Source organism: Empidonax traillii, unplaced genomic scaffold (genome assembly GCF_003031625.1).
Source record: "Empidonax traillii isolate 1590-97213 ecotype Southwest subspecies unplaced genomic scaffold, ASM303162v1 scaffold113:size1526484, whole genome shotgun sequence".
In the NCBI taxonomy this organism is placed as follows: Eukaryota; Metazoa; Chordata; class Aves; order Passeriformes; family Tyrannidae; genus Empidonax; species Empidonax traillii.
Window position 1 is genome coordinate 735,633 of NW_020955306.1, and position 26,494 is coordinate 762,126.

At 35.8% G+C, this 26,494-nt stretch overlaps 1 protein-coding gene across 2 annotated transcripts; it reads right to left on the reverse strand.

Moving 5' to 3' along the window:
- On the reverse strand, positions 1–26,494 carry TMX3 (thioredoxin related transmembrane protein 3). 2 transcript variants are annotated; one of them, XM_027882871.1, is made up of 16 exons: positions 26,408–26,456; positions 26,107–26,161; positions 22,296–22,335; positions 20,981–21,104; positions 17,810–17,855; positions 16,203–16,283; positions 14,797–14,896; positions 14,470–14,547; positions 12,222–12,288; positions 11,480–11,578; positions 9,682–9,739; positions 8,933–8,986; positions 8,699–8,755; positions 5,221–5,350; positions 3,000–3,068; positions 1–1,873 (listed from the first exon to the last, which is right to left on the reverse strand). In XM_027882871.1, exons 1-16 carry the CDS (start codon positions 26,454–26,456, stop codon positions 1,607–1,609), a joined length of 1,374 nt encoding a protein of 457 aa, XP_027738672.1. In that variant the 3' UTR covers positions 1–1,606. The 2 variants fall into 2 exon arrangements, with proteins under 2 accessions (XP_027738672.1, XP_027738673.1); XM_027882872.1 differs by lacking the exon at positions 1–1,873 and having other exon boundaries at positions 3,045–3,160; positions 26,408–26,494.

Sequence of the window (26,494 nt, forward strand, 5' to 3'; positions counted from 1 at the left end):
TCCCTCCACCCGAAAGGAAAAAGGTTGGATTCAAAACCAGACAGAATTTTTCTGAAAAATATTCCTAATCTCTTTACATGTTGTTCATACTGTTTGATAACAACATCTTTCAAGTCAGGGATCTACTCTGCATTGCAAGCTGAAGCCAACTGTTACCAAGCTACTTAAACAGCAGAAACAAGTTTCTATCCTACAGGGAAAAAGAATACAATGTTTTCCCTCGTCACGATTCTATAGCATCATCAGATTTACTCAAATACAGAACCTGTCTATTTAAGCTTATCCATGTTTTTTATTTGAAATTCCTTAATTTAGTGCTATAGCATAGTAATTTCTTATGTGATCAAGCTGCCTTATAAGGAAGATATTACAATTTGTATTATAAAGTAATATAGCTTTGAACAAAAGAGGGGAAAAAAAAAGAAAAAAACCCAGCAAGGAGTAGTTCAAGGAGGAGCAATGTAAGTTCTGTGGTATTCTCTGTGACACTAATGCCAAAGGCTCCTTTATAGCTTCCCCGTGAATATTTTAACCCTGGACACAAATTAGTCCTTTTCAGAGTCACAGGGTTATATTCAAAGTGAATTTTATGATGAGAAAGGTAAGAAAAATGCATTATACTGATCAATCTATATAAATGTTAATATTATGCTCTTTAAATCCCTCCTTCATAGTAAGTAACCATCTCAAACAAAACCAACTACCTCAAAGATATATAACAATCTCAATTAAACACTGTAAATCAAATTTACACCATTCAAAAAGGTTGTCATTAGAGAGTTATACAAAATCGTCAGAGGGTCTTTATATTTATGTCTTCCTTTATCAAGTTATGCCGAGGATTTAGCAAACTTAATACCTTTCACACTAAGTCCGTGCAAGCACTCATAGAAAACAACAGGCAATCATGTTCTAAAAGGTTTATAACATACTTTTCCAATATTTTCAACTGCTAGAGCACTAGTAAACACTTAACTTAGAATTTAACTCCCACATCCTATATCAAGCAAATATACTTGACTGCCAATATTTATATTATTACATGGTAGAACAGTCCTCCAATTCATAAGAGTTTACATTTAATTTGAGAAAAAAAGAAAAGCTTCTTGGTTTGTGTTTTTTTTTTTTTTTCTCATAATAATTTGCAAAAGGTAGAAGATGTGACTTCTTGGAAAATTCATAACTTGTCTTTAGCTATCAGGCTCTGAAAGACTTCACAGCTCTCTTCATCTTTCTTAGTTTTCAGCCTTAATTTTATATGAATGAGTGCTTAGCTGGGCTATTACAAGCAGCAGTTCATCACATACAGTAAGGCCAAGTAACATTATCTCACTGTTCTGGAAATGAACAATTCATAACTCTTCCAAAAATGGTATAGAACTGTACCTGCAAATTTCTTCAGTTTAAGTTGCTCTTTGTTAATAAGGACAATTAAGAAAACATCCATTTTTTTTTCTGTCAATTTCTGAGAAAATTTGAATACATGCAAGTCAAAACTACCATAATGCAGACAAAACAGTCCTCTGTCATGAAGATCATCAATTAATGAAAACCTTCAATAAATAAATCTATTTGGAAATTCTAGAGAATTCTTCTGCTAAACAAGTTAGTCTTTTTTCTTTTCCATTATGTCTTTCTGTTTAAGCTCTCCATCTGAAAGTTCTGTGTATTTTCCATTCTTTTCTTCCTCTTGTTCTTCCTCACTGCCTTCGTCTGTGAGCTCTCGATCGCCACTTTCCTTTTTAGCTCCCTCATGCTCAAATACCTCTCCATCTGTATCAGCTGTGCAGATTCCATAACACATAATGCTGATGACCCCCAGGGGCAACCCAAAGAGAAAGCATCCCAGCAGTGGTGAACTCTTGAACACAGACTGTTGAAACAGAAATTTGAAGTAGAAAACACTTTCAGTGAATAAAGTTACTGCATTACTTCTCTTATCACTCTGTGTATTTATTCAAAAACATCCAAAATGAGATGCAGTGGTTTTCAGGGAGATGCATAGGTTTTTTTGGGTTTTCTGCTTCCTTGGTTTGGGGTTTGTTTTTCGTATTGCTGTTGCTTTGGGTTTTTTTCAGATTTTGTTTTGCTTTCTTCTGCAAAAATGACAAGGAGTCCTCAATTGCAACTATATCTACTATAAGTTTATAAAAAAATACTTAGAAATTCAAATATTACAATACTGCTGGGATAGTTAATGTTAACATGCCAACAGCATATCCTATTCATTGTTTGAAGTTTCAAAAACAATTGTTCTAACGGTGTTACAAAAACACTTCGAAGGAACCAGATTCAGCTACTATTTGTGCCTCATTCTCAAAAAATTTGAGTAATAAGGGATCTGCAGAAATATTCTGCTACTAGACAGCTTCCTGTTGAAGAGTAGCTTAATGGCACGAGAAGAAGTACTTATGGTTGCAGAAATTTATGGTTAAAAGTTGCACTTTCACAGAAGTAGAAGCCACTGATATAGAAAAATATAAGTTTCAATTTAAATTCACAGCATAGGTTTATTTGCTTGTGTAGGACAAGCGAAGAAATGTACTTGTGTACATCCTCAGTTAACAAAACTTCCTTAGCCATGATTAGCTTATAAGAAAGATGATACAAACAGTTGCTTTAAACCTACACAGAGTTGTATTTAATCCTTTTATGCTGTAACTAATTAAACCAATACCATTTTTCAGAACATGGAAGTGCTACCAGTTTCAGGAAAGGATGTAGAAAGATCAAGGAAAAGATTTATCCCTTAAAATACTTGTCAGACATATAGAGAGAGAGTGAAAAACTAAGAAACCAACTTATGTTGAATAATTATAAAATATAGTATTAAAATACTTAATCAAGCAGTAATTTGGCTTAAATCTAATTTACATATACCTATAATATATACACAATATATATAATATAAACCAACTTATATAAAAATATTTTTTAACCCTCTGAAAATATTCTGATTGACAAGGGTACCATCTAATTTAATGAAAAATAACACTTACCATTATAGTAGACTTGGCATCATAGATTATTCTCTTGAATCGTTGCAGAAGTCCATCACCACCCTGTGCCTGAAATTTCAAATGCAACCAAGTCAAAACTGCTGACACTTTTCAGTTATGATTCCAAAAGTTCATTCTTCAGACCTTGCAATGTTAAGTCCCTTTAGAAGGAAACGAAAAGTAATTATTCTTACATCTCGTGATGCCCAGACACTCCAACTTGTCAATCTTAGATAACTGTTATTCAATAGTCCCATGAAAAAGTCTCTCACAATTGTTTTAAACAATCAGTGCCAACTTGAACAGTGGCCTGGCACTCACTCTCTTATCATAGAGAAACACTAATGAAAATTAGCAACTGTCCTGATGTAACATCAGTAAACTGCAGAGATCTTCTGAACTTTCCTGAAGCTGCTGGATATCCATTTCAGTATTTCTGACAGTGCAGTTAGAAAAAGCTAAGGACTAAGCAAAAAGAAGATACGAAGGTGCAATAAATAAAACTTGTGTCAAGCAATGACAGACTATACCTACAATGCCAGCTAATTCAGCAAGTGTTCAAAATAACTACATGAATCTGAGGGCAATCTGTCTGTTGAACAGGACTAGTTTTCACCTGTTGAGTTGCCAGAGGAACAAACCCCATTTTGGAAGTCAACTCATCAGCACCTGATCTGACCAAAACCCCTCAAAATAGCAAAAAAGTCCACAAAGATCAAACAAGCTCACAAAAGGTTACCTATAGGGGGCCTTACAGAAAATAACAAGAAAGTCAAGGTGAATAATCCAACACTTTCCAAGGATTATTAGCTGTTCACCAGCATACTTTGAAGACTTGTCATTTCTCAACAGCCATACAATTTCTTGGGCAAAGAACATGGTCAACGTAGTGCTATTTTATGTCTGTAGACACCTTAGACAGCTTAAATGAAGGCACATCCTATATTTTTGTCTTGTATAGAGATGTGAATTTAGACCAATCTTTAATCATTCTAGCTGGAATACTGCAAACAAAAGACAGAAAGACCTAAGTGACACTATGGTAGCAAACCAAGGCATCACAAATTAATTTCCTCAAAGTTAAAAACCAGACAGAAATGAATTCCAATTGTTGTTTCAACCAAAAGGACATACTTAAATAGAGTCTGGTATGTTAATAACATAATTAAATGCATTTAAAAAAGCACTAAAAAAAGTGAGAACTGAAGAACAAAGAACTACAAAGTAAGTTATAGTAATACCCCTCACCCTGCAACTGGAAGCATGGCCAGTGAAGTCATGAACAACAAGTAAATCCACCTACATTGTGTTGCTACATCAATTTGTCAGATTCAATAAACCAAAGTGCCCCATATGACTGAAATGATCTTCAGCATTACTTGCCATTTCCACCCAATGACCTAAAACTGCTGATGTAACAGAAAGCAGGATTCAGCTAACACAGTAAGCATTCTGCAGCAAGTTGGGGCTTAAACCAACACAGGTTTCTCCTCGGAGGCAGACAAATTATTTGTTAGCGTTGCTCCCCTTCGTGGCAAAGCCTTCCACCCCCCCAAGCACAAATGAAAGCTCTGATCCATGTTTTTCTCTCATCCACACAACACAGCCTTCTGTCTAACAAAATACACCAAGGGAATAAACACTAGGAAATTATCCAAGCCATCAATTCCAGATGGATTTATTAACTTTGTTGTTTTAACAAAAGATGGCTTGATTTTAGTTTTAGAGCAGACATGGGGAAGTTTGTGTCCATTTCTAACGTACAAAGTGAGTATACCACTGTTTTTTGAATCAAAACTTATAATTTATCCACCTATTTGATTTATTATTTACCATCCAAAAGAAAGAGTACGGTTGAATTACGCACTATAATAAAAATTTTAAACAAATGCATTTAATGCAAACCAGGAGATTAATAAGGAGATCTCCATTTACCAGTGCACCAGTATAAGGAATATTAAAAGAAGCCAACCAACATTACGCTATAAACAAAATAAACCTTGTTTTCTGCAGGAGGTTCTGCAGTCAGAACAGTAAGTAACAGCACAACTCCAGAATTCACAGTCACATACTCACTGCCAGCACACAAGACAATAAGACAGATAGGACAGGAAGATAAAACAGATGACACAACAATGAGAGAAATCAAATGCTTTTCCTACTTTGGCTTCTAAGGAAATAAACATTAAACAACATGTTCCAAGTCACAATGAAGACTTACTTCTGCTGTACCATCCAAGATATTGTTAATAAACTGAACCATGTCTTCTGTGCTCTCAATGTGCCTATCTGGTAGAAAATACTGCTGATTGGAGGTATTCAATACAACAACAGTAGGGATTGTCAAGTCACTGGAAACATAAAACAGACAGTTTATACATTTAAAGAACTACCATGCAAAAACATGGAATTCAAGTAATCGCTACATCACTTAAAAGGATATCCATTAACCTTCACTGTCTTGTGTGTTCTTTATAGAAATTCCTTAAAGGCAAGAGGGAAGGGAGAAGAGAATCACCTGAATGGTTATGTTTCTCATTAGTATTTTTTTCCTTCACATCTGTGTCAGTGACACTATCAAAGCTTTTTGTAATTTACGTACCCATAGTGACTGCAAATCAGGTATCTTACAACTTTCCAATTAGTGAGAGATCACAGACAGTAGCCTCGTATACAAAACGTATTAAGTGTTTTAGTGCACAAAGGTAGAGTATAATTCAAAAATTTAATCCCATACAACCACAGTCTAACTGATCAGCTCCACTGATCAACCTCTGCCTGTCAAGTCAAAAGAATAAGACACACCAACCGAGTTTTTCAACATCACTTTTAGATATGGCAGATGAGCTACAGAGTTTTAAAAAAATTAATACTCAGCAGTTAACCATGTGCATAAGCACTACCTAGTATAACAGAACTGGAAAGAAGAAAAAAGTTAGAAACTAAATCTGGACACAGACCAATTAAATCTTCTGTTCAGTGTTTATATCAGGTTTAAGAAGTTTTAGCACTGCACAAGTATAGTGCACAACAAGAAAAATTTAAAATGCATTAATTAAGGTTAAAAATCTCCTATAGTCTTTGTCAATTTTCTACAATTCTGTCAATAATTAATTCAAATACTAGGTGGCTTTCCTTCATAGCAGAAGTAATGCAAACCTTGTTTTTCTACATTTTCACTCTTCCTTAATAGCGTCCCATCCATGTACATTTGTAATCCATGTAATATTGATGATGATTTCAGCTTTAACCATGACTATCAGTCCACAAAAAATTATTTCATTAAAATATTGTTTAGCATTTAGCATTCAAGATTGTTATTTTTCTTTGAAGTCACTGAACTTATCCTAAATTTTCTCTCATATTTTAGGTGGGTTCTTTGTTTGTTTGTTTTTGTAATTTAAATTAAAATGCAAACCTAAAAGTGAAACCATTGAATACTTATACATGAAAACTTTCTAAACTTCTAGAAAACTGAATACTTCAAGACCACATTCCCAGTACTCAAGTTGAAAGCATGGAGGCACCTCAGAAAATGTATGGGCAACTACAGAAACAACAAAATAATGTCATCATTTAAATGGAACTTTAAAAGACCAACCAAACAAAATTTTTTCCACAGAAACAACTTTCAGCATAAGATTCTCTCAGTATAATTTTCCCTTGACATTTTTATTCTGTATTTATTAGAAAAACCCAAGAAATATAAGTTGAGGGCACTCAAACCAAGTCAAGTGTTTTTTGCAAGTTAGGAACTTCTGCCAAAATACATCGTCCCACCCAAAACAGAACAAGTTTCATTACTGGGATGCACAAAGATTCCTCAAAAAAATCCAACCTCAAAACAAAACAAATGAACAAACAAGAAACTACCCAGTGTTTCTATTGCACTTAACAGTCTGGTAACTGATGTTCTTAGAGCAGCTGAAAGACAACCTCCATACACAGATTCTATACGCTATACAGAGGTTCATAAAAGCATATTTAATGCATCTCTTCCAGGAACTGAAGAATTAATACTCTACATACACCTCTAGCTGACGTTCTCAATGACACTATACACTTTAGCTTGCACAAAGCTGTATGTTTGCTTTCAGTAATGTAAGGAATATTCTGTTTTCTTCTTTTGTGTGTAGTTTTTAACCCTACCTTTTCTAACCCAACAAAAGCATGTTCATACACTGCTGAAGAGACAGAAAAATGATAAATATGCTTCTGTCAGAGTCTACTAATTCTATCCCTACAAATCATACAATATTTTGTCCTTTGTAAAGAAACAGAATTTGTTCCAATGTCCACCTGGCACAGTAAAAAAGTGTTCTGTGATACATTTCTTACTATTCAGAAGGCTTTTTCTATTTCCACTTGCTGCCATCTGGTGACAAACCAGAGCATTTGCAATATGCTTTTACTTGAATTATTCATGTATCCACAGGAAGAGCAGCTACTTGTGACACTGAACATAACTTGCTCCGTTCTTTTGCTGCTTTCCACTTACACTTGAAATGTTTACACTCTGTTCAGAAAACAATTAAAAGCCAGTGAATACTTGAGCAACAACTTCCCATATACTACAGATTACAAAGTCAGGCCTTTTGCAGATTCAGTTAAACAATCCAGCTGAACAGACCTGGCCACTGAATCACTACCACTCTAAGTGGCAGTTCTGTCTTGGTTCCCTTCATTTGCTTCCTCCCAGAGATTTCATCTCCCTCCCCCCTACTTCTCTGCACATCAGTTCTGGTACTCAGCAGAGTAGAAGGAAAGAGGTTTAAGGGTTTTGTTGAATCAGCAAAATAACTTCCCTACGTGGCTAGACAGAAACCATTTTTCTGCCAGATAAACAAGCCGAAACAGTTCAGCAGACAGTCAGACGTAAAAGCCTGCACAAGAGAAGCAATTAACCAAGTGAGAAAGGTCTCACTTTTGGCAACTATAAAGCTCAATCACATCACTTGACTTCAACTGAAAGACAGCTGTTTTTAAAGTAATTATATTCAGGTCTTAATCTACAGACATCCTACAGAAATACAGGTCTTGTGCTGCCTGGGTCTCCAGCTCCTAGAACCTTTAGGGGCACAAACACATGCTTTATTAATGCTTTGATAGCCCAGAAAGTGGTTTGGAAAACTTACAGAGCTGGCATACAGACCTCCGATTTTCGCCTCTTTCGCTCCAAAGGCCAGGGGAGAACAAATAGTCAATGGTAAATGTCAAGAAACTTAATTCTCTAATTATGCATTTTTTTAGAAAAGGATCATAACAAGGGCAACTGTCAAACATCTTGTTAAACCACTTATATATTTCAAAATCTGCCATGTACATATCAAGAGCAGACAGCATCTTACATGCATTTTATGCTTCTTCTCTACAGAAGCATACTTCTATGCATGTCTTAAAAATGCATCAAGAATGAAAATCCCACAACTCTTAACAGTTATTAACTTAACAAAGCAGACCTAAAAGATAAGTTTGTCTATCAGTATTATCAGTAAGCCAAGCTTCTAATACTAAATTATGCAGTTTAATTAATTTAACAAACAACCATTACTATGTTTCATGCTGAATTCTGAGGACACTGATTTTTTTTTTTTTTTGAGCCATAAAAGCCAGGAATTCTTCATAAGATTATTTTTAATCAAATATATTTGGTAACAAATACAAGAGAAGAAAGAAAACTCAAATAAGAATTTACTTACTCCATTAGTAAACTGTTAATGTAATCATTTCCATCCATATGGCCAAACTGGAAATCCCTGTAACAAAAATGGTGAAAAAAGCAATGATGAAAAAGAAAACAGAATGGTGGATTTAAGCAAAAAATTACCTTTAAATATTTTTCCTATAACTGAAGACACTCAGCAATGTAATTCAAAAAAGTGATGATCTACTAGACAGTTCATTTAAGATATCAGTGTACGATGTGTGCCTACCTGTGAAAGTGATCCCGATAATCTCTAGCAACTTCCTGAATAATGGACTTTAGTCTGGAGGCAAAAAAAAATGACACTAATAATCCAAGATATACTCTTTCAAAATACAAATGATAAACACTGAGATTTCCCTAGAAAACAGCAAATTTGACCTCATCAGCAATAAGGATTAACAAAAAACACCTGTTTCATCGTGGTTGGTTCCTAAAGGTTTAAAATCTCATACACAGTACTTGAACTGCATTTTCTTAGTCTAATTACATATGCAACCAGAAATGGACAGGGGAAGGTCTCGTTCCTCAGTCTCAAACTCCAACCCCTTTTAAAATGTTCCACAGACAACTAATATGTAAGCATCAGTACACTAATTTTTAATGCAAGTGAGCTGAGTACAGTCATTTGTTTAAACTTACTAAGTTCACCTCAAAGTCATCTAAACTCAAGTACTCTCATCTAAAGGTGACACAATAGCTTTTAAGAGCTATGAGATCACCGTTGGCTCCTGTGATCTCATTAACAAAGGGCAGAAGAGTGAGTCAGGAACTCCTACCATCCCACTGAACTCACATGTGCTTCACCTGAGCCATAAATTAAGTAAATTCAGGACACTAAGTCAGAAATTAGAGAATACTTGCAAGTTAAACCCACTCATTTAACCTAGTATTTCTTAATAATTAGGAAACTTCCAAAGTTCCCTCTGCCATACCAGCACATTTCTCCCGTAGTGTCACCAATACTCAGTTCTGTACCTGGTATGTTCCACTGAAGAGTTTTTATCATCAATGACTGCAATTGCCACAAGTTTTCCTAAAATAAGGAATAAAATTCTTGAAACCATTTAAAAAGAAACACACATTCTCAGACGGAAAATATGTTAACTTACAATCTCAAAGCAAAAGAGCCTCTTCAAGTTGACCAAAATGCGGTTTTCTAAAAGCTACTGAAAATAAATGAACTTGTGGCTTAATGCCACACCACTAGCATTCTATGAAAAGCCTATCCTTAGAAAGAAGTTAAAAGGGAGAAAATACAGATAAAAAAATTAGTTACCTACTCAGGCTGCATATTTGCATATACCTAAATATGAGGCTACGGAGACCTTTACCACATAACAGCAGTTACAAGCTGATTCTAAGTCACTGAATCACTCCTGTGTGGATTTAAAATGATTACTTTTCACACTACTAAAAATTTGGAGTATTATGGCAAAAAAAATTTGGAAAATACTGACAGACCTCAGAATTCATCACATCATTAAAACAATTAAAGCACTTCCTATTAGGAAAGCAGATCTGCTAACAGTGCAGTCATCAGCCAGATTAACTAAAGCCTACAGAGCGCAGATATGTTAATTCACTTGAGATGCCATGATTCATTTAAAACCCTCCCCACCAACACAACCTATGGCTCTGTTCCTATCTATCACCATGCAACAGGGAGCATTCTCCTCAAAAATAGAAAGTTGCTTTTGTCCAAGTAATACTGAGGAGTTTTAAGGGTAAGAACTATGATTCATTCCCAGGCTTTCTTGTGAAATAGCAACAGCTTCTCCCTGTCCCACTTCTTCCATACCTCAATTCTCCCTTTTCCCCATTTCTTTCCATATCCTGGGGTACTACCTAGTGAATACACTAGGAGTCAACTACCTTTTAGACTGAAAAAGGCAATGTAAATAAATTCCAGGTACATCTGTATAAAGTCAACATTTTTCTTTTTTGTAATTGGAGGAACTGTTAGACAAAAACGTAACAGGAACAAATATACTTACTACATTTAAAAAAACTTGTAAAAGCACTTCTGTAAATAACTGTTTAAAATGTAGGTGTAACAACATTAGCTTTATATGTGAGAACCTAGATGTTTCACAATCTTTAAAACCTCCAAGAACTCAATGCTGATTGAATAAAAATATTTTGAAAGGGAATGTAGATGATAAGATACCCTGCCCTGGAAAAATCAACATGTACAGCATTTTTTATGATACTTCAGAATATGTGTATCTTAAGAGTAGTACAAGTTATTTGCCCTATTGCAGAACTGACTTGGCTGCAAAATTTTTATTGGCCTGCTTTTACTTGTCCCCTTTCTGGGACAAGTCCACTTTGGCACATGCTCCACTCCCTTCATATCTGTTTTAAAGATAATCTAAATCCACTTGATGTAAAACATCTGAACCTGTCCATATCTGATACTTCTAAATCTAGTCATAAAATTCCCTGTAGGTATTCCAAGAGCTCATATACAACTTATGTAAAACCTAAGGTGCTCTTAAATTAAAAGTTCTACTAATTTTTCTGAATACTGCAGGATTAGACATACAAATATTTATGTTGTGAGGAAAGGATAAGCGTAGGACAAGGCTGTAGATGAAACCTCTAGTCAACACAACAGGTCTCACCAACACCAACAAAAGACTGGCACTATCAACTCAAACTCTGAGACTGATAAATTTCTAAGATTTAAAAAACACATTCTTAGTACTCTGTTAATTTTTCTTACTGTTTAGTACACAAGATGTCAAACAGATTAGTGGCAGCAGCATCTCACCTGTATCTCCAAGTTCATACAGTGTAAAGCCATCAACATTAAGGTAGCCTTGAAACCTTTCTCTGTTTATCCAGGATGACAAATCACCATCTTCATACTCTAAAACAAACAAACAACCAACCACATAAAAAAAATTAAACGCAATTCAAGGAGGCTAGAGAGTGAATTTTTATCTGGAGGCAACACACTAAGGAGGAAGATAAGCATATCCCTTCTATGAAGTCACAAAAAATATCCTCGATGGCCAATCTGGAGTATTTTGTTGTGGTACTACTTATTCTCGGAAATGAAAACTCCATAATAATCTTCTGAGTGATAAATTTTCAACTTACAGTAAATCTCATTAACTGTCTGAAACTGTAAATTCATCGTGTGTGTGATTCCTCTTCAGTAAGTTTTCTTCTATTTTGTGTATGATGAATTAGGACAGTGAGGGAAGGATAACTTTTATAAGTACATTACTGCCAGAAAAACAGTAATACTGGAAGCTACATCTTACTGATAACTTAAAGCAAACATCATCACTTCTACCTCAGTATTGCTAAAACAAATGCCTTGCGTTTTGTGGTGTAAGAACTAATTATTTTTTTTCTCTTCTCCTTCTTGAAGGAGTTGCTACTTATTCTAAAACTGGAGAATCTCCCAGAACCCCAACATAACCTTCAAAAAAATCCCAACTCTTCCAGTTTCTCCATATATAGTTTAAGTACCTTGTCTTAAGGTAATGTCCACTTTTACTTACCATCATAAACAAAGTAAGTTCCATCTTTGAAGACCATAACAGCAGGTAATTCAGGCAATGTCACATACTGAAAGAGTTGGTTTTCAATTAATCCATCAAAAATTAAAAGATGTTTAAACAGACAAATTAAAAAACCTGAAAACACTGAAATCCAGTCCCTGGGAAAATCCCTACGTAAATTTAAATATTTCTGTCCAAATTTACTAAAATAAATTTATCAGCTTCTGCATATTAAAAGTCACACAGCATCAATGTAGTTTTAAGAGGCAGATCTCACATAGCATAAATGAAACAGGATTTTTTACTAGTATCTCAGTAGCATGAAAAATATTTTATGAGTTGCACATGAACTTTAGATAGGAGATCGTAAACTTGAGGGTTTTATCAATCATGGCCCCTGTTCTCAATCTGTGCTGTTGTCAGCATACCTGTCATATTGTTATTTCTTCTAAATGCACAGTAAAACTAATACTGATAAACATGTCCCACTAAATCTGGGCTATTTTCTGTCGTTCAGACTGATGGGAATATAAAGAAACAGCTTCAGAAGACAAGGCTGCATACAGACCTAATTTAGGCAAAAAGAACAAGACAAGCCAGCATTACCATGTTAAAAATGATATTTAGGATGGTCAGCAACATACTAGAAAAAGAGGAGCAGAAACATTTTCCTTGGAACTTAAAGTATCTCATTTAGCTCACGTTTTCAGTGAACTGCCACGAAGATATTTTGTCATCTACTCCTGACTGCTTGCTACCATTTTAAGTTAAAATTCTAATGGCACTTGTGGTTAAAGAAGGACTGTATCATGAGCATACTTTTGATTATGTTGGCTGAATTGTCTAATTTACTGATATGTTTGGAAAAGTAAGAACTGCATCACTTCCAGACAACATGCCTTCTGCAATCTGTCTTGGAAATAAATGTAAAAGCAGTAGGTTTACAATGTAACAGCTGACACAAATGAGCAAGAAGAAAATTTTAAGTGACACTTTTGTTCTCTTATTTTAAACATAGTTTAACATCTTTAAAGGACAAATCAATCTGTGTACAGCTTATGGCTTGCAAATAACACCTGAAGCTTGGAACAACATTACCTAAGGTGCCAAAACAAAGGCTGACAGTGAACACTGTTATGCAAAGGTTCATTACAACTCTAGCAGTCAGTAATTTCATAACATTTTTGCATCTCTCTATAGAATATTTCTACTTCAGCTTAATGATAATTGGGAAAGTACCTTCTCTGGAAAAAAAACCCCTCACTGCTTACATCAGTGAGATCACACAATCTCACAGACTTCCAGCCTTTTACACTCGTTTCCACTGCACAACTGAACAGCACTTTTCTTGCTCAGGTGGGGCTGAAGTGCAAGTACTAGTATTCAAATGAAGGTGGCCTTAGATAAAAGGCTTCTGGAGATCTAACAATTCACTATTTAAAATGAGTATGTTTTACTTATGATGTTGGAAAATGCAGCTGCCTTAAAAAAAAAGAAAAAAAGCCAACAAATTATGCTAGTTCTAACCCTGCTAATCCCAAACTCATTTCAAAGTCATGTTTTATCACGCATGAAGTAGACTTAGGTCCCACTTGGAGATATCAATAAATGAAAAAGCCTCTTGATTTTGCTTCAACAGATAAGCAACAATGGTAAGACTAACAACAGTAATACCAATTTCTTTCCACCCTTGCGACTAACTTTCAGTATTTTCCTTGTTACAGACTCCTCCAAAGAGCCACATGAGAATTCTGCAGCCAGTAGACTGGATCCATTTATCCCTGGGCAGACTAACGTTTTGATCACCTATATTGTACAAGACAAAAATAACTTACCTCTTCAATTACTAAGGTACCAAAAGTACTCCATGGCAGAGACTCCCAAATTAGTTATAAAAGTGGTTGGTGAAAGGACTGTCTGAAGCGACAGAGTTGTACATTGGCTAAAAGTCCAAGTATCTACTATCTTGAGTAGATACTTTTCCAAGTATCTACTTTCTTACTCTCACATCGAGTTCCACATATCTTCCACATATCTTTGGCCAAAACAAAGCACTGACAGTCTGAAATTTGGATTGTATTCTTTCCTCACATAGACTCAAAAATTATACATTTCAGTGTAATTACTTTGAAATCTATCAAAGCCAAATATACTCTAAGAGCCCATTTATGTGCCCTTGAAACAGCAAAATTATATATATGAGAACAACACCATTTCTGTGAAAACAGTAGGCATGGAAACAGCTTACCTCAGGCACCACATCTTCTGAGGCAGAAAAAAAGTACGTATAAACTATTAGTTCTGAAGCAACTTCAATGTATTTTTCCTGAAAAAATACAAACAGTGTTTTGTAATTTCTGAACTTTTAGTATGGGGCAAATAAAAGCTTTGTGACATACATCATCCTTAAAGAGCAATTAGAAAATATGGTTTTTGGCACAAGATTGTAAAAACAAATAAATGTAGAAAGATCACATGAATTTGCTACAAGCATACACTTCAGTCTTTTAAAAGATAATTTAAATTACTCTGCGAATAGCCAAAAGAAGTAACTTTACTTAATCAAGCTTCAAACCTTTAAAGGAGATTCACCACCAACATACACAAAAAGTACACGATGTCTCTTTTGCACATGCTCAAACATATGCTGGCTAGGAAGTGGCCTGATAAGTGGTCTGGGAGGGAAATAAAAACAAGAAAGAGAAACCTCAGTCTTGTCAACCTGCAAAACCCAAACAAACAAAAATCCACAAGAAAACGTCATACAGTTTTTTGTGGGTTTTTTAAAATTAAATTCCACAATGCACATTAATTCAATTTTTACATTTATTATTTTATTTTCAACTAAAAGGAAAAAAGAAAAATCCCCCCCCCAATAACATGTTACATTCCTCAAATAGCTGAAATTTGAAACTCATTGAACTGAAATTTGAAACTCATATCTAAGTACAAAATGCTGCTACAAAATAAACATGCATGCCATTTACTGGTCACAGAATCAGAGGTTGAGCTGGACTGGAAGTGACCTTAAAGATCACCTGGTCCCATCCTCCCACCATGGGCAGGGACATCTTCCACTAAACCAGGTTGCTTGAAGCCCCACTCAGCCTGGCCTTGAACACTTCCCAGGATGGGACATCCTTACAGTAAAGAATTACATCTTACTACCCTTACAGTAAAGAATTTCTTCCTGATATTTAATCTAAATCTATCCCCTTTCTGTTTAAAACCATTGCCACTTATCCTGTCAGTACAGACCCTGCTAAAATGTCTCTCTTCTTCTAAGACCTCTTAGTGAAAGGTCACAATAAGGTCTCCATCATTTGAGAGACAAAATTCTCCATTTAAGCATAGCAGTTATGAAATGCAATCTATCACTCCATATTCCTAAACTACAGACTTCTGAATAATAACAAATATTATTGTTCTTATATCAAAGCTTCTTAATTATTTTTAAAAATGGAGGAAAGAAATGTGAATCTTTCTTCTCCCCCAAGTTTACTTGTCAATAACATTTTGAGGACACAGGCCACGGTAGGGAAGAAAGAATGAGCCAACAGAAACTGTTATGAACAATCTGCCAAAGCATTTCCTCATGCTGCCTATCAGATGCACAACTTCTGAGCATGAAGCATCTTCTGCCTTAGTAATGATGCCTGTCAGCCAACATTTAGATTGGCATTCTTTTTTCCTGACTTCCCTGAGCTTCATTTGGTTGTAGTTTCCAGTAGTTTGAAAAGCCCTTAGTTCTTGCACTGTAAAGAAGGTATTGTAGCCAGTCTCTCTGTGCTCTCTCCATGCCCCTCACCACCAGCCTCACATGTAGTCACATGTATAGTGACAGGCATCAATAGTATATATAGTTTTTCACTTTGTGTCAGTATCTTGTTCTTTTTTAAACAGATTTAATTCTTGGTTCACCTCAAAATCCTACTGAAGTTTTAAGTCACCAGAACCAGTTTCACGGAGGAACATACTTACCCTGCCACTCTATTAGCAAATTCAACTATATCATCTTTGGTTCTAGGTCCTCTATAGTTGTATGCCAAGTCACCTTTTAAGCTAGATAAACAGAAAAGACAAAAGAAAGAACAGAACTGAAATGACCTAAACTACATTTGTACATGCAAAACTACTCAATCTTCACAGGTTTATTATGGTTGCCTTTTAGTGAGTGAGAAGCAAAAGAAGTGGTCAGCAAAATATAAGACTCAATAACGCAATACAATGCAATTATACAGTAAAAACTTATTTACACAATATCTGATTTATTGACTCTTTGAAATAATTAGCATTCTTTTATATTTATTTTTCTAGTGCACAGCAGTCATTTACTTTATAAGCACACAGATACTTTAGAACATTTGCTTATGACCCTATAAAAAAAACTCACCCCACACCCAAATGAAACTCCAAATGCTCAACATTTATACTGCCAAGGTATTAGTCTTTATAAAAGACAAACATATAAACATCTTTATTCCTTTTTTTATAACTGAAAGGTATCAAATAATTTGCAAAACCTTCTGAATATATGTATTAAATTAAGCTTCCCTGAAGTGTTGGTCAGCTTATGGTACTCTGCTGACAGGGGATGTAGCACTATGAGAGTATTCCAGTAAGCTTTATTAATTCTAAATCCATATAGGTTTAGGAAACTCACAGGAAAGAAGTAACTGAGTTTTCAATGCCTCTATATGCCAATAAAACTTTTCATCCTTAAAGATTAATAAGCTAAATATCTCTTGTTGCCTTCTTATCACTTTGACGAGATTAATTATTACGTATTATGGGTATTATTAGCTTAAACAATAAACCTGCTAAAACACCCAGTCTGTTCACAGTAAAATGTACTAAAAATTATTGAGTGTTTATTTAATATGACATTGACTGGACTATAAACTACATGTGTTATAAGCAAGTAAATAGAATATCATTACGGATTGATATTTTCCTATAATTTTTGTCCTCCGCTGTCTTTTTTAAATGATGTGAAGAAAAAAATTTACATATACTTCTCTTGTTAAACAACTTTTCTCATCCTTCACCCTACACAGTAACTACTACTGCCATTTACATAAGATTTTTAAGGTACATGGGAGAGAAGAAAGAGGTCACTGAAAATAAGAAAATGCAATCAGCAGCTTACAAGAAGTTAACAGGAAGACTCAGGTATGCACTTACTGCCTGAATCATTCTTAAGATGTCAAATCAAATGAAGCAAGAAATTTTGATTTATAATAATTGTGTGTATATATAGCTGAATGACATATTTATGTACACACACTTCTACATCACTGCATAGAAAACAGCAGTTAAATGAAGTCCAATTTGTTAACATGTCTATTAAGAAATCTGTTTCTAAATAACATGATGAATATGACTGAATTTCACAGCAAAAGAGTCCAGTAGAAATCAAAGAAAGACATTATGACAAATGAGATGGTGAAGTGGTTTTTTGGGGTTTTTCTTGGTTTGGGTTTTAGGGTTTTTATGTGATTGGTTTGAGATGTTTAAATGGCCAGGGCTATTTTTTATTTACTGTCATGAAATCAGTGCTAAAAATTCAATAGAAAGCATCAACTTACAGCTTAATTGTTGGATAGCCTCGTACTCCAAATTCAGATGCAATACCTGAAAGAAATGTGTTAATGCCAAAGTGAATCAAGACTTTCTTGTTCTCCTACCTTAATCTTTAAACACAGTTTACTATTCAAGCCACAATAACAAATGAAAGAACTCCCGCTTAGTTTATTATGAATTATTTTTCTTGCTTTCAAAGAGCTGCTGTTATTAAGCTACTAAATTTTGGACCCCTTTCAGAGGTGCTGAAGGGTCCCAGCATAGGCTCTCAATTCATATGCCACTACTCAAATGCCAAGAGAATCCTCCAAATAGACATGCTTGGCCCATTCTCACCAAAAGTTAGCATGCCTTTTAAATTACAGATACAATTGACTGAAAATACTAGAGGCAAGAATTAAGCATCAAGGATGTAGAGTTGTAAATAGTAGTGCTTGAAAGAAATACAAGATATATGACATATGCTACAGTAATGCCTAACAACAGAAGTGCAGTATCATAGTGCAGTAGTTACAAAAATGTTTTTACATCATATTCTGTAGACATAAATGAACCTCACCAGACACAGACACTTTCTAAGCAATCAGTTATTTACCTGCTGCTTACTGATGTGGTGAAAAGTAAAACAACTGCAGAACTTTTTCCCCTCACCTCAGGTTTGTTTAAAACCTTGTATCTTGCTCCCATCTATTACTGGAGTACAATTTGCAACTACCCTTCCACTTGTGAACATAGCAACTGCCACCTCAAACTACACTTTCCAGTCAATTCAGTGTTTTCCAAAAGTTAAACTAAGTAGTCTTCCAAAAAGGTTAAAATTAAGTATAAAATTCTGAGAACACTTGTGCAATTCCCTATTGAGTAACAATTCTCACACTCAAAAAGCACCAAGAGACAACACCTGTAACAAACATTCTTAAGCTATCAACCATGTGTCAGAGCAAGCAGATGTGGGAGGACTTGTGTGTAGGCCTCTCAATAACAGTTCAGGAATTATGACCCTAGGGTTGTTTGCCTGGATCAGTACCCTATTGCACAGCTCTACAAATAACACTAGCAGCTCACCTACAGGCATCTTAGGCAAAGATGACTCTTCTAAGAAATATGCATACTAGGATAAATTTTATTCTGATCCTTTCCTCTCACAGCTCTACTACACAGACTAAAAATGCATTAAAATGTGTATTAGAACACTCAATCACAAGAGCTGTCAACAGAGAGTTTATTTCTCCTTGTACAGCTTTCATGCATGGACAGGAAAACTAGAAAATAGACAGTTTTTAACACATTATTTTTAAACCTCCCAGCCTTGGAGATTACCAAAATCCTCTCAACATCCTGGAATTGACATACTATTTACACCATCACCTCCACTTCTTGATATGAAGAATGCAGTACAGGTAAACAGCAGCAATTGTGCCAGCCCAAGGTGTGATGTGTTTCTACTCTGATCACATTCAGTCGACTTTGAGGCAAAGCCCCCTGAAAATTCAACTGATAAAACATTAAGTGACTACTCTGTTGATAAAACTCCTGTATCCTCATAACACAGAGCGACCCGAGGCAACACTTACTGGATGATTTATACGTACATCTGTAATTTCAGCTCTCTGACAACAAGCTACCCAGAGTTCACATTTTTCATACTACTTGCTATTTCTATTAGGAACACAAACTATGGGGAGCCAATCATTCATGTTCCTTCCTGGTTACATGTCCACGCGTTCCAGTTGCATTTCCTTCAGATATTCTCAAGACTGAATTACTTTTATTTCACAGATTCTTTAAATTGAAAAGACATCAAGCAGAGTTGACTTCAGCTTTTCATATCCAGATGTTGTAAAATTTCCACTTTCAAAATAGAAGCGTAAAACTATTTCAAGAGATTTATTGCACACTCTTCTTTATAAAATTGGTAAAAATCTGAAAAGAAAGACCTTTTCAGGGCACCAAGGAACTCTTGCAGCATTCAGTAATTTTTATATATGAAAAACTGAATTACAGAACTAAAACAATGTGCCAATTCTGTTCTAGGTATAAAATATAACATTTAGCATCAGGATGACAGATGTAAATATTTCAGGATAAAAGTTCATATCATTTATATGACTTAAAATTTTATATATATGACTGGAAAGCTAGAGATCCACAAAATGAACTTGAGACTTCTAATGCTCCAGACTTACTATGGCAAATAAGTATCCTTAAAATAAAACAAAATGTATGTGGTTTTACAGAAAAACCTACATACAATAAACTGGTGTTTGAGACAAAACCATTCTGATCTCAAAAGACCAAACTCTGCTACATGTAAGCACAGAAGAACTGGAATATCACTCATAAAGTATTCTGCATAATATTTTAGGTAAATAAAACAAAGCTGAATAATCAGATTTAACAAGGATTAATTAAAAATGTTACATGTATTTACAAAATTTTATTATGTATAGATCTCACCTGGGCCCCACTCCTCCCTACGCCTTCCCTCTTAAGTATCCTCCCGGTTCAACACAGATTTAAGTGAAATCACAATAAACAATTACATGGAAAAAAAAGAGAAAATACTCTTAAGCATTCAACAATCCTCTCACATCTACCCAAACCGTTTCTCTGAACACCTAAAGTTTTGGGTTTTCCATGAGAAAGTCAATACTTAGGAAAAGCACCAGTAAAAAAGAAAGCATTACAGCTGAATTTGGTTCTTCACGAAGACATTTACAGAGAAACATGGGAAAAAACTGGTTCAACAGTAAATTCAAAGATTTCAGCAGGCTTTCTGTAACAGTTTAAGGACCAACTACCTGAAAAGAATAACAGCAAGAACACAAAGCACTCCTTCAACAGTAATACAAGGAACCTGAAACTGGATGCTGTCAAGACACACCGCACATAAAATGCTTATATAAGTACTCTAAGAGGCGTATCAAAAGCAGATCTTTGAAAAGCTTTTACCTTCCATTAGTCAGGAAGAATTCCCTACACAAGCAGAAACAAACGGGATAAAAAACATATACTACAGCAAGTTGTCACTTTTAAAAAGAAAAAGAGTAGGAAATTGCTCTCCGATGACTGTTTGCATACTTGTGTTATGATACAGAAGAATAACTTAATATAAAAAACTAAAAGTCTCAAAACAGAGCCTGCAATGAAATTATCCCTAACCAAACCATACTTACTAGAAAAGGAAGTTGCATCCATCTTCCCAACTTTTACTGGAGAGCCCATGTTTCTCATTTCTATGCCCACTTCATTCCACACAGGCTCCAGTTTCTTGCAGTGGCCACACCAAGGTGCATAAAACTGAGAAGCAAAAACATTTTATTAAAAAAAAATAAGTTAGTAGAAGCTGATTCTACAATTAACCCTCAAATCATTAGCAAGGCTTATTTTCCAGTCATGGTTCTCCTTATGTCTTAATAAAATTGCAAGCCAATTACAAGGCTAGCATGACACAGAGCATCTATCTTTGGTCCTACTTTTAATATGAAAGCACAAGTTTGAAAAGAATACATCAAATTGTTGCACTATTAAATGATTTCTTATTTAAAAACAGACTGTGTGGGAACATTTTTAAAAATCTTCTGGAATATTTTCCTCTTTTTTTTTGAAAGTTAAAAGATCACATAAACGATCTATCTGTCAATAGGGAAAGGGCAATAGACACTATGTATACTTTCCCAAGCTGCCCCCTGGATTTTGGTTCTTCAGCAACTACCTTTATAGAAGCACAGTGAAAAACTGATCCCATTTTTGCAGGACCAAGCAGAGCTGACTTTATTTCATCTTTCTACCTATGTCTTGCAGCAACACCTCAGTGAAATTAATAGGAAAGCTATTGATGTCTTGGTACAACAAGATCAGGTCACAACCTGACAAAGCTGAATTCTGTTTTGTTATACTTCACCGATAACTGAGTCAGCACATTTAGTTTTTCCCCACTCAAAAATAACAAATCTGAAAAATACAATTTTGAGTATTACAGTACATATTTGGGTGAGATAAAAGGAATATTCCCTCATCCACAAACAAGCTCAATCTTTTTAGCAATTCCTTCTCCCTGAAATAAGGAGCACCGAAACTTTCCAAATAAGTTAGAAAAGTAAATTAAGCCTCTCACATATTTGATCTTGAAGTGCTAATAAATGTCTAGAACACAAATTAGCTGGTATAATTAGAGAATGGAACCAGTACAATTCTGAAAAGAGGTTACCACCTCCTGATAGTAAGTGTTAGGTAACCTGCTTTCTTTTTTTAAGGACTGCAAAATATAGGATGAAAGTTATCTGCATGCAGTATTCAACCTATTCCTGGTTCATCCTGAACAATACAAATTGCTTTTCCATCTTGTCAGAATTACTGTCATGAAATTTTTCTGCATCATGCACAAACAATTTTCCAAATGATGAAGCAGCCTTACTACAAAGCGCAGCATTGTAAATTTTATCTTTTGATTTCCACTAGCAGACCTTCCCATTTTTCTCACATACTCACATCTACAAGCCAAATATCATCTTTACGGTTTTCTTTAAACCTAAAAAGGGAAAAAACAAAATCAATACATCATGTATCTGAAAATAAAACAGTGAAGTGCACATGTGAAACAGGCAAAATCTAAAACTAAGATTCTTTATTTGGGTGTGAAGAAACAGAGAAGATAATATTTTCTAGTACTAACACTGCCCCAGCACTTGCTACTACACACACAGATGTAGGTTCCTATAGTTATTTCCCAGGAAAAAAAAAAACAAAACCAAACAACAAAAACTAAAACCACAAACAAACAACAAAAGAAACCAGAAAACCAGCAAGAAATAAGAATACATATAAAAGATATTTGATTGGCATATGTAATCTAAGGGGAAGAAGTATTTTGCAATTGTCTTAGTGATATCAAATACTGTTGACAGTTGTATTTTTACAGATCAACTAATACAGACTCTTAGAGCATTGGTTTACACTGTTAATCTTAGCTTTACTGAATGTAAGCTAACTAAATTATCTCTAATATTAACACATAAAGCAATTTTAGTTCAACCTACTTTAACATTCTACCACAGGCGTGTCAGTTTGTGACTTTATTGAAGTTACACAAGAAATCAACTTACTGGAATAAAAATGATTGACAAAAACCAGAGATACACAAGTGCTACTGAATACTCCTAATGCTAGACAAATGACATAAAGTGAATTGACTAGCTTAATTAACTGTAATTCTGTCAATAAATGCTAAAACCTCTAAAATTAAAATAGAATACGATAAATCAAAGTTCTTTGCTACCTCCCAAAATGTTGCTTACACACCTCACTGAACTGTTGTCACTACATGACAATATGAATTATTGCATTAGGTAACGATTTCTATGCAGATAAATAAATAAGCCAGAACTTCAATGTAAGGTTTATTTCTGTAAGGCAAGTTTCATAAAAGTTACTGGAATTGGGATTAATGTTACAAGCCATACATGATACTACATTCTTACTGCAACACTTCTGTGGTGAAAGGAGATGAAAATTTTTATATAATTATGCAGTGTGTGATCTACACTCTAAAATCCAATTAATAGAAGTTATAGCCCAGCTCACCAATTCCCAGTACACAGCATGCCTATAAATGGCTCATAGGCAGTAAGCAGAATCAGAGAACATTTATTATATTTCATTTAAAGTTGAATCTGTAATAGTCCACAATGGTCTTGAAGAAATAGTAATGCTGATGTTGGCTTACTGTTTGAAAGAAGTAATTCTGAAATCATGAATGCAATCTAATTACAGTGCTGAGTGTTTGAAACAGAAATGCAGCATTTCACTGGTAAATTCCAGCCATTTTATTGATGGTATAACAAGGTTACAATGCCTATACAGCAGGAAAGGTATTTGCAGCAACTAACACAAAACTGCTCTAAGAAAGCAGCATTTTTAAGTCACAAAATTACTTAGTTGAGCAACTCACTAAAAATTTAATTCACCACCCTAAGTGCTACAGAGCTAACAAAAGAACCAGTTAGAGTCTGGCATCTCTTGAGAACTCTAACGGAGCTGCAGCTAACTTCCAATTACAATGTTAAATAATTGGTTATGATGCAAGAGGTAGAAAGCAGCTACTGAATCATAGGATCCTGGCTGTGCTTCAACTTAGAATATGACTTTTGCTTTGAAAAAGAAGAATTTACAATTAATTGTTCTCCTCCCTCTGCCACAGTATAACTGTTACGGGAGACTGCAAAGAACATTACAGCACTGAGAAAGGTAGACTGAAATTTTACAAAACCAGCAGATAGCAACGAAAAAAGGAGAAGAAAGGAAACATCTGGAAGCTGAATATTTCAATGAAATTTAATAACTTCGGCCTAAGATAATATAAAAAATACCATAGTTTTTACAATAATAAATTTCATTCACAAGTACCTATTTCATCAACTTCCACAGAACTAAAATATGAAGTGTAACAAAAACCCAACTATCGAAACTCACTCTAGTTTTGTTAATGTCAATGATTAAACTACTAGACAACAATAAGGAAGTTCAACATACTGTTGAGCAAAAACAGAAGTCTCTGTGCGAAAGAGTATTCAAGCATTCTATAAAGGTGCTGTTTCCAGGACCTATAAATACATTTCCAATTGTAACATTGCCTCTTTTTAACTGACTTGTGCAATCTCCTATCAGCTGACAGACACAAATACACTGATGGAAAGGTGTTGCACGTCTTTGAATCAAAATTATTTGTCTCAAATAAATACGTCTTCCAAACTACATGATCAAATGTTCTCTCAACCTCCACTTAAACCAAGCACCCCACTTAATCACGAACAGTTAATTCAACAATTAGAACAATTCCAAGGGCCTTCAACCAACACAGCTGCTGTGTTTATTCCTTGCTGTCTGGCTTCTCAATTCTCTCTGCACCATTTCTTATGCTTCTGATCCTGGGTTGAGCCACCAGTGCATCCTCACCGAGAGAGAAAAATTTCCCCTTTTAGCCAGGTTACTTAACTTCTTCATTATCACACTAGAACAAGTGCACAAACACTGCAACATGAATACTGATCCTGAACAACTCATCAATTCTTACTCCAAACAGTAGTTGGAAAATCCAAGTGTTGTAAAATAGAATTTTTTTTATTGGCTATTTAAAAAAGTGATGTCACTGCAGAATTACGCTTTCTCACTCCAAAACAGCAAATACATTTAAATTCACACCTGTAGAAACATCATATGGGAATGTGATGCAGGAGCACAGATACATTCACTTACTCTACTTTCAGTCCTTGAAAATGAGTCATGTAACTTATGACAGGTAATTTTGGGGGGCACCAGCACCTATGTAACCAACAAACCGCTAAAGCAAGATAGTACATGACCAGTGACACTACACAACCAACTTAATGGCAGGATTGCCCATTTCAACTCCTACACAGTCTCAGGGCTAATTCTGCTGTAAAGGCACATTTGTTTACTCTGTAATATAACTGGCACTTCAAGCAGCCGTGAACTAGTCCTGCAGGCCTCCTTCTCTTTTCCGTTTCTGGCCATGCATGAATGCACTTATACTCGTTCTCCCAACCCCTTGTGACAGCCATGCAGCAAACTAATGAAGAAATTTCAGCACAACCAGCTTTTACTTGGGGCAAGCACGAATACACCAGTACATTTATGCTACCACGAGCAAGAAAGAACAAGGAACTCCAAGGACACTTTTGGCAATGCTACCTGCAATAACAGCTTCCAAAAAAAATCTGAAAAATTAAATTGTTCAGCAGCTTCATTAACTGAACCTATTTAATAGGTGAGACTGAGGGAAGGCCTCATCACGGTCTACAACATCTTCATGAAGGCAAGGAGAGGGGCAGACACTGATTTCGTTTATGTGGTGACCAGTGACAGGACCCAAAGGAATGGTCTGAAGTTCTGTTAGGAGAGGTTTAGGTTGGTATTAGAAAAATGTTCTTCACCCAAAGGGTGCTCAGGCACTGGAACACGCTCCCCAGGGAAGTGGTCACAGCATCAAGCCGGACACAGTTCAAGAAGCACTTGGACAATGCTCTCAGTTACATGGTGTGATTTTTGGAGCTGTCCTGCACAGGGTCAGGAGTTGGACTTCAGAGCCTTGTGGGTTCCCTCTAACACAGGGCATTCGATGATAACTCAGGCCACAATCTTTCTGCCATTACTGCTAAGAAAAAGGCAAACTTTTCCAATGCAGCTTTCTTAAAAAGCACACTATGCACAAAGTGTGGGATCATGTTCCGCGCAAGAATGCAAGCACTATTTAGGCTATAAGGCAGGACACCCCAGTACTTACGACTCATCCAGATCCTCCACAAAACCCACGCCTGACGCCACCACATGTGCCACCACTGCGAGGCAAGGAGAAGCGTTCCGTGAGTGATGTCCGACCCACCCCGGTGCTCTCAGCCCCGCCAGCCGACAGGCTCACCGCGCAGACAGCCAACCCTCCACCCTGGCCCCTCTCGCCCCCAGCGCTTCCCCACAGCCCAGTCCAGCCTGCTCCGCACCTGCTGCCCGCCTCCCAGCCTCACCGCCCTTACCTCCCTCTACCCCGCAGCCCCAGCCCGGAGGAGCTGCTGCCGCCCGCCCATCACCTGCCGCCCAAAGGAGACCCCGCGCCCGCGCTCCCGCTCCCGCCGCCATGTTTTCCCGGGAGCCGCGGCACGGCCGGAACGAGAAGC